This window comes from Henckelia pumila, chromosome 3 (assembly GCF_033568475.1).
Source record: "Henckelia pumila isolate YLH828 chromosome 3, ASM3356847v2, whole genome shotgun sequence".
Taxonomy (NCBI): domain Eukaryota; kingdom Viridiplantae; phylum Streptophyta; class Magnoliopsida; order Lamiales; family Gesneriaceae; genus Henckelia; species Henckelia pumila.
The window spans coordinates 179760180-179774417 of NC_133122.1; the positions used below are offsets into that span (position 1 = coordinate 179760180).

At 32.7% G+C, this 14238-nt stretch overlaps 1 protein-coding gene across 2 annotated transcripts; it reads left to right on the top strand.

Moving 5' to 3' along the window:
* Positions 1-4569: 4569 nt before the first annotated feature.
* On the top strand, positions 4570-11114 carry LOC140886769 (uncharacterized). 2 transcript variants are annotated; one of them, XM_073293580.1, is made up of 9 exons: positions 4570-5366; positions 7726-7932; positions 8028-8270; positions 8468-8534; positions 8618-8806; positions 8955-9046; positions 9684-9866; positions 9947-10083; positions 10468-11114. In XM_073293580.1, exons 1-9 carry the CDS (start codon positions 4866-4868, stop codon positions 10646-10648), a joined length of 1800 nt encoding a protein of 599 aa, XP_073149681.1. In that variant the 5' UTR covers positions 4570-4865; the 3' UTR covers positions 10649-11114. The 2 variants fall into 2 exon arrangements, with proteins under 2 accessions (XP_073149681.1, XP_073149682.1); XM_073293581.1 differs by lacking the exons at positions 9947-10083; positions 10468-11114 and having other exon boundaries at positions 8955-9050; positions 9684-9851.
* The last annotated feature ends 3124 nt before the right edge of the window (positions 11115-14238 follow it).

The window sequence follows — 14238 nt, forward strand, 5'->3', positions numbered from 1 at the left end:
CTTTCGTCTATTGTAATTTTCGCTACGATATGAAATTTTCGATACAATATATTACGGTATGATACTCGTACATTGAACCGAGCTTCCAAGATTTTTACAAATAAGACAAAAGATAAAAAGAAGAGGAAAACTACTTCCTTCGAAAATTGGGGAAGTGCGTAAAGTCACAAAGCAAAGTTTAGGAGACTAAGATAGTGTTTGGAAGAGCTTTTAGGAAGTACTTTTTAATTTTTCATTAACAAAATTTTGTTAACGAGAAGTTGAGAAATGCTTTTTAAAAGCTCTTCCAAACACTACCTAAAATAGTATTTAAATACTTGATTCGATAGTAGTACGAAGACTGTATATTTTTTCATCTAAGATAATCATGTAATGCATCATATAAGAAAAAATATATAATCTTCTTACACGCATTAAATTAAGCGCTGGAATACTATCTCGATATTAGGATTTAATAACAGACTAAAACATAAGAAACTTGAACGTGTTATCTAATATCACGTGTTAATGTACAATCAAGTCCGGTAACACTTCACTTAATTAACCATGACTTGTATTTGGATAAAAGTTGTTCAAATTTCTTTTTTAAAAAATAATTTGTTTAGATAAGCAACAAAAAGACACAATTCACATACATGAACTGGCCCCAAAAAAATGAGTGAAGGACTTTCGTGAAAATAAAAGTTCAAACTCATAAAACATTAATTACTATTATAATCGAATAATCTTAAATCTATGTGTGATATCATTAATTTGGTAAAAGTGATCACCCGCACTTTTATGAGGGAAAAAGTTTTTTTCCCCCTCATATACATTCGAGATTAAGGACACATACAAATTTATTTATTTTTAATTCCTTCAAGTATAGTGCATGCATTTATCTCGTAAATAAGTGACAACAATTGTCAATAGTCAGTAATTCGTTCTCTCTTGCCAACGTTTTCTCGGATAAGCTACTGTATAAACTTTGTCCATTACAATTTATTCAATTAATATAATTTACATGCTATTGTATTAGCCCAGAGTCTATTTAACACTCACCGAAATTTAACAATCGGAATTTAATAAAATAAATTTGTAAATATGAATAAATCAAAGGTGTGGGACCCATACACTTGCTCGTAATTATCACCAAAAAAAACATCATATGTAGTATGAAAGTCAACCATGGAAATGCAAAATATGCTTCATTTGCATGAACATAAAGTAACTACAGATCCCTTTACATAAAACAAATCCAAATTTTTATGCAAATTTTTTTTTTATTTGAGAAGAAATATATAGATTCCACGCTCACGATGAAATTATAAATCCTTGATTTTGCTATTGTTGAGTCACAATGTGGAGTTCAACCTTAGACAGGGGCATGGCTGTGTTATTATTTTGTTTTGTGGCCATAATTAATTTGAAGTGTCCCGTAAGAAAGGATGTACAAGGACTCGGGAGCTATTTTATTCATAGAGAAAAATTCATTTTCCATAGTATATATTTAAAATTTTGCAATTTTGATCTGCTTTGTTATTAGAATAAGTCTTATTAATTATGCGTTTTTCAACCTTTTTTTTTTGGAAATTTTGATTATCTTTTTTTTGCCACATAATCATTTTTATTTACACATAATGGCCACCTAAAAAAAACCCAAAATAAGAAACAAACACGATGAACCAAATTTACAAAATTTTCTATCTCAAAATCATCAATTATGACAGAAAAAGGGCAGCATGATTGATAATGATGCATTTCTTCCACAAGAAAAGTGCTTAATCATGTTGTGGCATTTTTCGTGTTAGGTGTAACGAAGCAATAATTGAGGAATAATTTTTTTGCCAAAAACAATTATTGGCAAGTAGCTTAGCCATTTGAATACAATAATTGAGAGCTATTAATCACTCCTCTACATTTTTTCCCTATGTTATGAATGATGATTATTCCATTTAATTATAGACACCAACTCGGGCAAACAAATCCCTCTATTCACCCGGATTTGCACACAATTAATTGGAAAAGTGCTCTATTCTCTATTTATTGATTTCTTGGTGGACTTCTAAAAGTCCTTTTTGACCATTTAAAAGCATAGATTTTATGAAAGCCAGGGCAGAGCTCGTGGTGCTATAAAAAAAAAACCTACCCCCAAAGAATATTATGGAAGACTCTTTCTAAACATGCAGATGGAGGAGTCAATTTTTTTTTTAAAATGATCTCCCTGAAATCTAAATCAGAGTAAATCCGAGAGTTTGTAAATACCAAACGTGGTTTTCAACTTCGTAAAAAACTTTTGTGAGACTGTCTCACAAGTTAATTTTGCGGAACAAATCTCTTATTTGACATGTCTTGTTAAAATATGAATTTTTACATCAAAAACATTATTTTTTACTCTATATATTAATCGGATAGACTCGTTCCACGGATAAATATTCGTGAAACTGTCTCACGTCAGACATATCCAATTTTAAACTTTTATTGGTTAACAATTTTTTTTTTCTTTTTAGTCAGATTTTCTTGAATATCATTATTGGAACAGTTTTAAAATAGTTTCTCCAAGGAAAATTCCATCCTACCTCATGGGTAATACACATGGAATAGGTGTAATCATTTTATTGGTTCATATCATGTGGAATCTCACATGATTGAGTGGGGCCCACATAATATGAACCAATTAGTGAGCTCCACCTAACCCATATGATAATACTCATGGGGTAGGGTCGAATCAACCGTTTTTCCAGTATACACACAACCTACAGAACAAATAACGAATTTAAAATTGGTATTAAAATACTGTTATATTATATTAAATATTAATATAATATATTTTAAATCTTAAAGATATCAAAGTTTAAAATCTAAACGACATATATATATAATAAAAATATCAAATATAATTATATTTTTTTGACCAAAAACTTTAATCAAAATAAATTCAAATACAACTAAAATAATGTTTTTAATAAAATTCAAAATCCAATAATAATATATATACCAAAAATAAAATATTAAATTTAAATATAATAATATTTTATTTTTTTAAGGAAATATAATAAATAAGCTAATTTTGTAGGAAACTAAAATCCGGTTCTTGAAGAACCGGATTCGATCAGTCTGACCGCTAAAACGGGTAGGTACGATTTTAAAAACAATGATTTGAATCTTTGTTCATAATTATCTTGAAAAATAAATTAGAGACAACATATTTATTTAATTTTTATATAACTTGGTCACACAAGCAAAGACATACCAAAAATTTTTGTTTAGGAGATGCAATTCATATAAAATCACAAAAGTGTAATTGATATCAACTAAAAGACGATTATAAAAATTAAAACATTATCATCAATTTAAATGTGACTTGTAATTGATCTTTACGATCTTTATTGATTTGTGTTGATAATAATTCATGATACAAGTATAGAATAACTAGTAACCTAATATATATTTTTCATTTATACTATCAAGTAAACAACACTCCAAAACCATATAAACGATTCTTGCCATAAAAATAGATCAAAACTTATAAAAAGCATCAAACTAACAATCAACACATAAAAAGCAACAAAAAAATATGGCATATGTTTACGATAATGGCAAGAATAGAAACGAGAGGGAAGTAAAAGAAGATGTGATGCCTCCACTTTGTATAATTTTTTTGCTCTTCAAATGAATTAAGCGATCAAGTATCAAATATATCGTTTCACCATATTCACTTTTCAAGAGCAAACGGATTATAAATTTTTATTTTTGTGAGAAGAGATCCAGAAGGATTTTTAGGGGGGAGTTTTGCAACTTTTTGTAATATATATACTGCGGCTTTTCAGTACGTATCAGGAAAACTTCTCGGATTAACACAAAAAATCTGCAAACCACGTTAATCAAATAAATCATATTGGACAAGCCTTGTGCAATAAACTTGTCCGAGAAAGTGTAGCAAGATAATCAAACAGTGACCACTAGTCAAGCGCTCGACTACCAGTGACGGAGCCACGTTGATGGCCACCCGGCTGCCTGAAATTTTTTTTAAACAGTGTATATATAAAATTTGAATAATTTTGGATTAATTTGATATTAAATCGGATAGTTTAATTCAAAATATTAATGAATTCGAGAGCTTAAAATGTTAGCTCAGGTAGACTAAAAATTCTGATTCCGATATTGTCAACTACTCCACCGACTCGAATAACTCGTTGGGTGAAACTTCTTGGAATACTTATTTCATGGTGTACATGTTTTTTGCAAAATATTATTTATTTTGTTATTAGTAATTTCACATACAATCACAGAATAATAAGAATAATACTAAAAGGTACAATAAATATTGTATACAATGTTATTTAAACAATTATATCACGAGATTATGTTATTATATCACGAGATTTTGTATTCAATATATAATGAGATTTTGATAAATGAAATTTTTGTATTGAATATTTTTGTTTCATAATTTGACAAATAAATTTAGTTGTACTTATAGAATTACTCAAATAATAAACAAGTAATAATCTTTAATGATAAACAAGTATTGATAAATACAAAATATACACAAAAAACGTTATTACAACTTACAAGTGAATGGTGAGTATCTCTTGAGAACGAGCAAACAGAGAAGAACAAAAGTTGAAGAAAAAAAAAAAGGGAAGAAAAACAAAAACAAATGTAGAATATTTTGACCACCACCAGTACTGACACACGCACACCACATCTCCTCTTTCTTCCAGCTACCTAATTCTTTGATTTAATGCTGGCGTTGAAGGCCTAATCGTTGTTGATTCATTCGATTTTCGATGATTCGAAGCCAGCTGATGTGAGGGAATGTTGTTGAGCAAAATCGTGTAAACAAAGCTCAAGAAACTTGTGTTTCGATCTTCTTTCCGCTTATGTCGAGGGAGGATTTAGTTCCGAGGACGTTCCGAGATTTGGTGGAGAGGGCCGAGCGGAAGTTCGCGCGTGTGCGGGACGCGCCGCTGCATCCCTACGGAGGGATTGGGCTGCAGCACGGTCAGTTTTTCCACAAAGTTTTCAAGGCTTATATGCGTCTGTGGAAGTATCAGCAGGAGAATCGGGCCAGGTTGGTGGAGTGCGGATTGCAGAGATGGGAGATTGGGGAGATCGCTTCCAGAATTGGGCAGCTCTATTTCAACCAGTATTTGAGAACCAGCGAGGCGAGGTTTCTTCTCGAGGCGTATATATTTTACGAAGCCATTTTTAATAGGAACTATTTTGAGGGTTCTAGGAAGGATCGAGGGGTTAGGTTCAAGGAGCTCAGGTTTTACGCAAGGTTTTTCATGGTTGCTTTACTTTTGAATCGGGTTGAAATGGTGAAGTTGCTTGTCGAAAAGTTTAAGGAGCTTGTTGATGATAGTAAATTTAATTTTCAGGTATGATCTTCTTTTTTCACTCATGAATTCCTGGCTCAATTGTTGCGATTGTTTACATACGTGTAGTGTTTTGTTCAGTTGTGTGCATCTTGAGTTCATTGTTTGCTTGTTTGAATTGATTCTTTTTGTTCAGGGATTGAAAGGCTTTTTTTCTTTTTAATCTTTTCGCCTGAGGTTACATGGTTACTGTTGAGGATGTGTTTAAACTTTAAAGCTTCTACAGTTATTTTACGAACATAAATACCTATTCAAGTTGGTTAAAAACTTGGGCTAACGATGCAAGAGATAATATTGTTGAGATACATACATGATAATGTTAACCATGAGTACTGATACATTATGTTCTTTAGCTCATTTTACCAGAAATTACCAGGCTCTACAGAAACGCCTATGCAAATAAATCTTCCCTTCATTTTCATATTCTTTTAAGAAATTCATTTGAACGAAAGCCTGGTTTTTTAATCTGTTATTGTTTGTTCTGTCTGCATGGTATTGTTACTTTGGGTTGGCATGAGAAAACCATTATGCATTTCAGACATAATGTTCACCAGCCTTGCATGAAATTGGTTACATTTTTTGCATTTACTACTACTACATGGCAGGGATCTTGGTTGTTAACTGAACCTTGAGCAATGATTGATGCTAATTAAGCACCACGTCCGCTCAGCTCCATACCACCATAAAATGCTCAATAACAGAGCTAAATCTTGAATGGATCGAACTAATGTTGAAGGTTCAGGCAGAAGTGAACTAGAAGCATTAAGCCTCCAGAAGATTTTAGAGAGGGGTGATAAGAGAATGTGAATTGATGTAAAGCTTGAATTAGATTATTTGTAACAATGTTATTAATATACTTAGTTAGCTATCTACATGTATCTTAGTTGTTTTTACATTCATGGATTCTATATTTTATGGTGTTGAGTTGTTCGTTTCCTTCAAAACCATGTTGAGTCTCTAATAGTTAGCCATGTTAAACGATCATCTATTTTGATTTGTCTGGCTTAGGAAAGTCAAATTGGTTTGTAGTTAGGTATTTAGTTTTTCTGGGAGTAACACTAAACTATTCGCAATTTCACTGCTTAACAATCTAGTGCATCGGATAGCAAATTGCAAATACTCAGTCAAACCTTCCTCCCAAACAACAAATGCCATAATTGGGGTTGGATTCTATCATTATGAGATTGTGATATCTTATGTGAACCCCTGTTGAACTCAAATCTGATTTTTGTGGGATTTGGCAACTTACATATTAGATCTTCTTTCTTGGCATCAATTGATTGCATAATTTGTTTCAGATTTTGTTGTATCGTGGTGAATTGACCTTCAATTTGCAGTTTATTGCTTTGAGAATGAACCTCTGTTACTTCGTTGGCATTTATCGCATCTTACTTAACGAGAGCACCAATTGTAGGATCTTCGTGGATAATGTCGGGATTGAAAGATAATCTACTCTTCAAATGAGCGAGTGCTTAGAAAAATTGAAAAAAAAATGCAAAATGATGGAAGAAGTTAGATAAAGGGGGCGGCGAAGAGAGTGGAACGGAGAGAACTTCCTTTTGAATGCTAATCTTGTTCTCATATCAGAGCTCCCCTTTGTCCAATGTATAAATTAACTCGTTTGAATTTTTCTCTTATCGTTCTGTAAAACTAGTTATATCAATGTTGCAAGGTGTTTCTTTAGTTGCACTTGGGAATAACTTGTCGAAACAATGTTTATCAATTTATGATTATAAAAAATAACGATCTTTAGTTCAGGTACTTCTCATCTTATGAGAAATAGTTTGACTATCTTGTTTGTTTTGTGTGTGGCATTTCATTGCAAACAATGATCACCTTTCTCATTATGCATACTTGTATCTTATCATTCCTTAACAATGTGTTTGGATGCCTAAAAAGTGGGATTTGGAATTGGATTTGGATTTTAAAACCATGGAATAATAATTTCATTTTGGTGTTTGGCAAAATTTAAAATATAATTTGGAATTTGATAGTATAAATTTTGGATAAATAATATTTTGTAAAAATTTAAAGAAGACTTAAATTTTATAACTAAGACATATAAATTTATTAGTAAAAATTATTTTATTGTTTTATAACCCAAATCCCATGAAATCTGACGAAATCCGACCAATTTTGTAAGGATTTCACTTGGTTGAATGAAATCCCATCAAATACGGATCCCATTTTTGCCATATCCCGTCAAATTCCATGGTTCCAAACTCACCGTAATTTATTTTTAATCTCTCGTTTTTTGATAATCTATATCTGTATCTGTTGTGTAGCCATATGGTTTCTCTTGAAAACAGATTGCTTTTTTTGCGGTTAAGTATAGTTAACACTGCACAAGCTTTTCCTTCAGGATACTAATTTCAAAGAATGGAAGCTGGTGGTGCAAGAAACTGTTCGGTTTACAAAGGCTGATTCAGCAATCCTGAGTGCTAGGCCTTTGCGTTATACTGCACTGTTTGATTCACATCCATCGTCTCTCCCATTCGTGGCTAAATTTCATGCAAAGAGGCTTCTGAAGTTTAGAGACGCAGTGTTGTCAAGCTATCATAAAAATGAGGTTCTAGATTTATGTATCTGAGATTGCATATTGCTAGCTCTTGCAATGTTATACTCTTAATAATGCTGCAAATTATGCTTCCAACTTTTCTGCAGGTGAAATTTGCAGAACTCACTTTAGATACTTTCAGGATGCTGCAATGTTTGGAATGGGAACCTAGTGGTTCTTTTTATCAGAAGCATGCTCTTGAATCAAGACAAAATGGTTTACTGGCTGATCATTCTGCGTCTTCAGGATTGATAGATATAAATTTGGTTGCAGATATGACAGATCCAACGTTACCTCCAAATCCCAAAAAAGCTGTTCTCTATCGTCCATCTGTGCCACAATTGATAGCTGTGAGTTCTTGGATCTTGAAGTGATCGTTTACTTTTCTATAATTGCAATATGAAGTTTAAGCGCGTTCTAAAAGCTTGTGTGCATCTGATCAGTAAAAACACTTCAATTATAAGAACTATTAACATGCGAATTGGCACATAATTCCCTATGCAGTTCTAACAGCACACATTTACAATTGCTTCACACATACTGGCAGGTGATTGCAAAAGTTTGCGAGGAACTTCCTCCAGATAGTGTCGTGTTAATATACATGTCAGCCTCAGGTTAGCTTTCAGATAATTGATATTTTACACGAGCTGGATATTCTAGGTCATCCTTTCCAACTTAGATCTTGTTTCGGATGCAGGAAATTCTGGTCACTGTAGCACTTCGCAAACGGGAAACGCTGGAATATCAGGAAAATATTCAACGAAGAGTGCCTCATCCGATAATAATCACGGGCAGATGAATGGGTTGTATGAAAATCATGTTAGTACAAAGGGAGACCCAAATTACTTTGAGAATTATTTGTTGTTGGGACCAAGCAGAAACGGAGGTAGGAATAGTACATAAACTTCTTTTAGTTGTGCTCCAGTCTGTGAGATATTTCACGCACGATAACATGTACTTGTTTTGATAGCACCAAGAAATGCAGGGTTGTTCAGTTCTCTACTGCTTGCTTATGAACTAAAATTTGTTTTCAGGTTCAAATATTCTCTTCCCTGGTGATATAATTCCTTTCACTAGAAGACCGCTTTTTTTGATAATTGATAGTGATAACAGCAATGCATTCAAGGCAGGTTTGTCAAAACTTTGTAGAGTTACTTATCCTAGCATGTCAGGTTCATTGGTCAGTTACTCTTGGAGCAGTTGAACTCCCTTATTTTTAATGATGTTAACTTAATTTTGTATCAGAAGTTCAATTGAAATTGATTTTATGCAGTCTATAGTTTGACTCTCATTCTCACAATTTTTATGTACCTTGTTGTGATAGTCAGATTTGTATTGCTTTAAACAATTCTAGTTGTAACAATTGTTTGGTAGATACGGCTGTGAAGTTCGATTTCCACTAGATTGTTCATGTTTTTAATCGGTGTTTGCTTACAATCATCTGCATTAAAGATCATAAACTTGTGAAACTACCGATAACTTGGTCGGTGTCTGGTGAGCTTTTATGTACTTTGAACTGAAATTTAGGGAGAGTTTACAGAACAGCGATTGGGTATAGGTTTTATGAGTTGATGTTTTCTACAATCTCGAATACACAAGTCCCAACACCTTAAATAGAACCAGAGTTTTATCCTCATTATGATACATGTCTTTCCCCGGAATAGCCTTGTTTTGACCTCATTTAATTTCCTACTTTGACTGCATGGAAATTCACTTGGTTGAATTTTTCCTGTTGAATTTTCTGATCCGTGGACTCTTTTCAGGTTTTGCACGGAGCGGAAAGGGGTGAACCTGCTGCTTTTTTTCTTTCGCCTCTGCGGCCTTCATTCAGGAATCCGAGTGGCATTAGTATAACACAGAATGGAAGTCAATTCACCTTGTTCCTCACAGCTCCTTTGCAGTCTTTCTGTCAATTAGTTAATTATAACTTAGCCTCAGACAGCATGGTGCGTAAACTGTAACCTAATCAAGCTCTCAGGAACATAATTATGTTAACTCTTGTTTTTTATTATTGATTTTCATTTAGGACACGTACAACAGCGCAGAAAGCATTCTCATGTCAGCTTTCTCTGAATGGGAGGAGATCCTCTGTACGTCAACTAGCCTCGATCTGGTTTGGGCGCAACTTCTGGCTGATCCATTTCTGCGACGGCTTATTATTAGGTATGCACTTGATTTTGATTTAATTATCCAAATGATCAATATTTGAAATACAATTTGGAAAACAATATGAAAACTCTCACCTTGCAGCCTTTGAGAACGATTCTTGAAAACTAATTGACTGGTATAAGACGAGGAATTGTTGAAAATGTAATGTTCTTTGCATATGGTTCCATAAATCTATTGGGGGCTAAAACAATTTTATTTTTTCGAAAGAAAGACAACTTATTTGTTACCCCACTTAAAAGTACTTGGGCAGTGATTGAGAGAGCTTATGTGAAATTTTATTAAGAAAAAGCTGAGAAACGTTTCCTAGAAGTTTTCCCAAACACTACCTTGATAATGCTGCCTTTAGCTGATGACTGAGCTATGCTTGGGTATCTCCAGATTCATTTTCTGCCGTGCTGTTCTATCTCTATTCTGTTTACGAGAAAACGGCGAACAGTATCTACCAGTTTGCATACCCGAACTTCCTAATGCTGTGGCTGTCAATTCCAATGCTGTCCAACCTGCAGTCAACCGACTTGCAGATCATTTCAAGGTTGCAGATTGTTTTAGCTTCTCATAATTATCGTGGAAAGGTGGCCGGAAATTTATGTAATGAAATTTGAAGTTTGTCCCGATATGCATGCCTAACATTTCCGTAGAGACTGAAGATTTGCTGAAGCAGTGGCAAAACATCATGGACTATGGTGATAGTTGGAATTGCTTTCTTCAAGTCTCATGTACTGTTTAGTGTACAAAATTCAGTTGTTTTAAGGGCTGCTCATTCGACTTTTCTGATGCTGGGTTTTTTGTTCATAGTTCCTCTGTGTCTCTGGGTTAGTTGTGTTTAGTAGCATACTCACGATGGTTTTGGTAGTATGTTATAGAATATTCATACCATTTGTATATTAGAACCAAGAGTGAGAAAGATGATTATGTTTCCTTCTCTTGTATCTACGAGTAAACTGAGCGCACGCCAGACGTGTGTAATGTTATAAAACACATTTATATTTTATTATTTTAATTGATAAGAGTAAAGACATTTTGGATGTTGAATTGAAAGATTTAGAAGTAAATTTAACTTGGTGTAATGTTATAAAACACATTTATATTTTATCATTTCAAATGACAGTTTGATCTTTGAGTAATTTTTTCAAATACTTTACCATAAAAAATATAATTAATTTAAATTGCAGTATGACTTTTTATTACTTATTACAAATTTGATATTATTTGATTTAAATATAATCAAATTAATTATGAAAACAGTATAAACACGCAATGCATTCGTTTGTATACTAGTATATTATTAAATTTCTATTCTTGAGTGTACATGTGGATGATCACGGTGTGATTTGGACGAGTTTTATAAAATTCAAAGCGAATTACTATTTAAGATATATAAAATATTCTTTCGAGTTGTAATTTTTCATATAAAAGTAGATGTGATTTTGGATAATATTGGTCCATTGGGCAGTTTTGTGCAGCGAGACGATGTTTACAATAAATAGTAATGCATGGAATGATTTAATTGTAAATATTTATTTTAAATTTATAAAAAAAAATGAAAATCAGAAATGACTTATCTTTATGGTATCCAATTTTTCATTGTAAGGTTGCACTTGAATTGAAGGATATCAAATTCATTGATTTCGATCATAATTTCATTGTTAACAATGAAACAATAGATTAAATCATAAATGTATATATTATTTATGTACACATTAGTTATATAAAGTATAATGAATTTCAAATTACACCATTATTAGGTGAACTTGAAATCATCATAATTAACAATTTAACATTAAATACTATATAAACATTATTGATGACAATGGGTGTAACACTCTAAATTTTGGAGGGACTAAAGTTAAAGATTGATCATAGGATATCAAGGTCCACATGTTCTCAACACTATAAAATTAATTATATAATTAATTAATTTATATATATATATATATATATATATTAATGCTATATATATATATTAATGCTATATATATAAGAGTGAATTGTGAATAAATCCCCAAACTCAAACCTTTCTTTCTCCCAACTCCCTCCCTTTAAGATTCTTTCTTTGCACTCCCTAGGACCACAAAATTTGATTATTTTAATAATTAATTCTTGTACTCAATATGGGTTATTTTGTGCTAAGCTCTTAAGGTTTTATACTTAGATCTAAGAATCTTTGTGCTTATATCTCATGTTTTGATGCTTAATTTCGGTACAAAGAATTATGTGTAAAAATGGTATCAGAGCTTTAGGTTAATTATTCAGACTTTATATTATTCGTTAATTCATAATTTTCTTTGTTGAGGAGAAGATTTTTACAAAAGATGACTTCAAACGAAGGTTTGAATCAAGAGGATTTTATTCATATGAAATCCTATAAACAAGTTAATTTATTCACAATAGATTACTTAGAACAGGTTGTGATTAATGCTCTCAATTTTGAAGGGATAAAGAAAGATGATTTCTAACTCTCAATTTTTAGAAATTACCCCAGATTCCTCTAAACTCTCCGGAGATCTTAGAGAAATTCAAAAGACGGTACAATATTACAGCAATCAGCTGTATGAAATACCTCGACAAATTGAAGAAATCCTTAAGAAACAAGAAGAAATTCTTGGAACTCTAAAGGATCTTCAAAATAAAATCATAAATCTAGAACACACTTCTGGTTCTAGAAAAAGAAATACAGGAGGAAGGTTACCACTCTCGTTTGATACCGAACCTTTGTTACATCAGAAAGGTAAAACCAAAATGGTTCAAAAACCTTTAACTGATGATGAAATGATGATTAATCTTATAAAAGCAGTATCAGAGAAAAACACTAGCTGATGACTACTTTAGAAAGATTAAATCTCGAGGATCTACAAGATCTTGCGGATTCTTTTGCGAATCTCAAAGTATTACATCTGAAAATGAATTCCCCTGAGGGTGAACAACCCATAGGGAATCCCCCAAGATATGCGGTTAAAACAGAAGAACCACATAGTGAGTTTCATGTTGGAGAAAATTCACATCTAGCAGGAACAAGATCAAGAAGGAGTAAGATACCACTACATCAAACTCCTTATGGAAAAACTGTTTTAGACCCGATACATCCTTATGGGGTTATGTTAAACCTTGATGTTCTGGACTTCAAAAACAGAGAAGATCTCATAGATGATTGGACATCAGCTATGAGAATAGCAGCAGGAACATTAGATCTCAATAAAGAAGGATTCATTAAACTTTTAGAAATGAGTCTAATGGGATATGTCAAGATCGCTTGGGAGATGGCTATGCCAGAAACTAAGGAATCAATCTTAGCAGGAGAATCCCTCAGCGAGATTGGAGAAAGAATGGCCACCCTATTTAAAGCACAATTCATAGGGGTAGACTATTTCAATAATCAAGATACAGAGAAAAAGATAAGATATACTCAAGCTCTGTATAGTCTCGAGTTACATGATATCTGTTTAGTTGACGAATACATTATGTTATTCGCTAAATATGGATGGAATTCGGGAGTCGAGGAAAATGTAGCTATTCAGCTATTTTTCGCAAAAATGTCAAGTCCCTGGAGAGAAATGCTGATTAAAGAATATGTTCCAGGTAATCTTAATACATTGGCAAGACGCGCCTCCTTTTTTAAAGGAAAATTGGCAGAATTGTGTCATATGGCAGCATTACAGAAGAACTACAATAAAATAAGGGGTATAGATAAACGTACACCTTTATGTTGTAAAGAAAATGATCTTCCAACGATCATTGGAAATAGATCACAGAGATTTAAAAGGAAGAAATTCAGAAATAATCCCTATAATAAAAGAATGAAAAGTTCTTGGAATCCAAGAACATTTTGGTCCAAACAAAAGGCCAGATCCTATAGATTGGGTAGAAGAAGTGGACCTATAAGAACATCCCCAGCAACAGGCTCATCACAAAGAAGGGGAAGAACACCATCAAAAAGAACTTTCAGAAGAACTCATACAAGAGCAAGTGAAAGTTTCAAAGATTGCAACTGCTGGACATGTGGAGCAAGAGGACATATATCTACAAATTGTCCAGAAAATGAGAAAAAATGAGTTAAACTCTTTGAAGCAACACCAGATATCGATGATGCGGTCTTCTTTCAAGATCTCGTCCAAGTATATCAATTTGAGGATATCCTCTCAGATGAAAGCA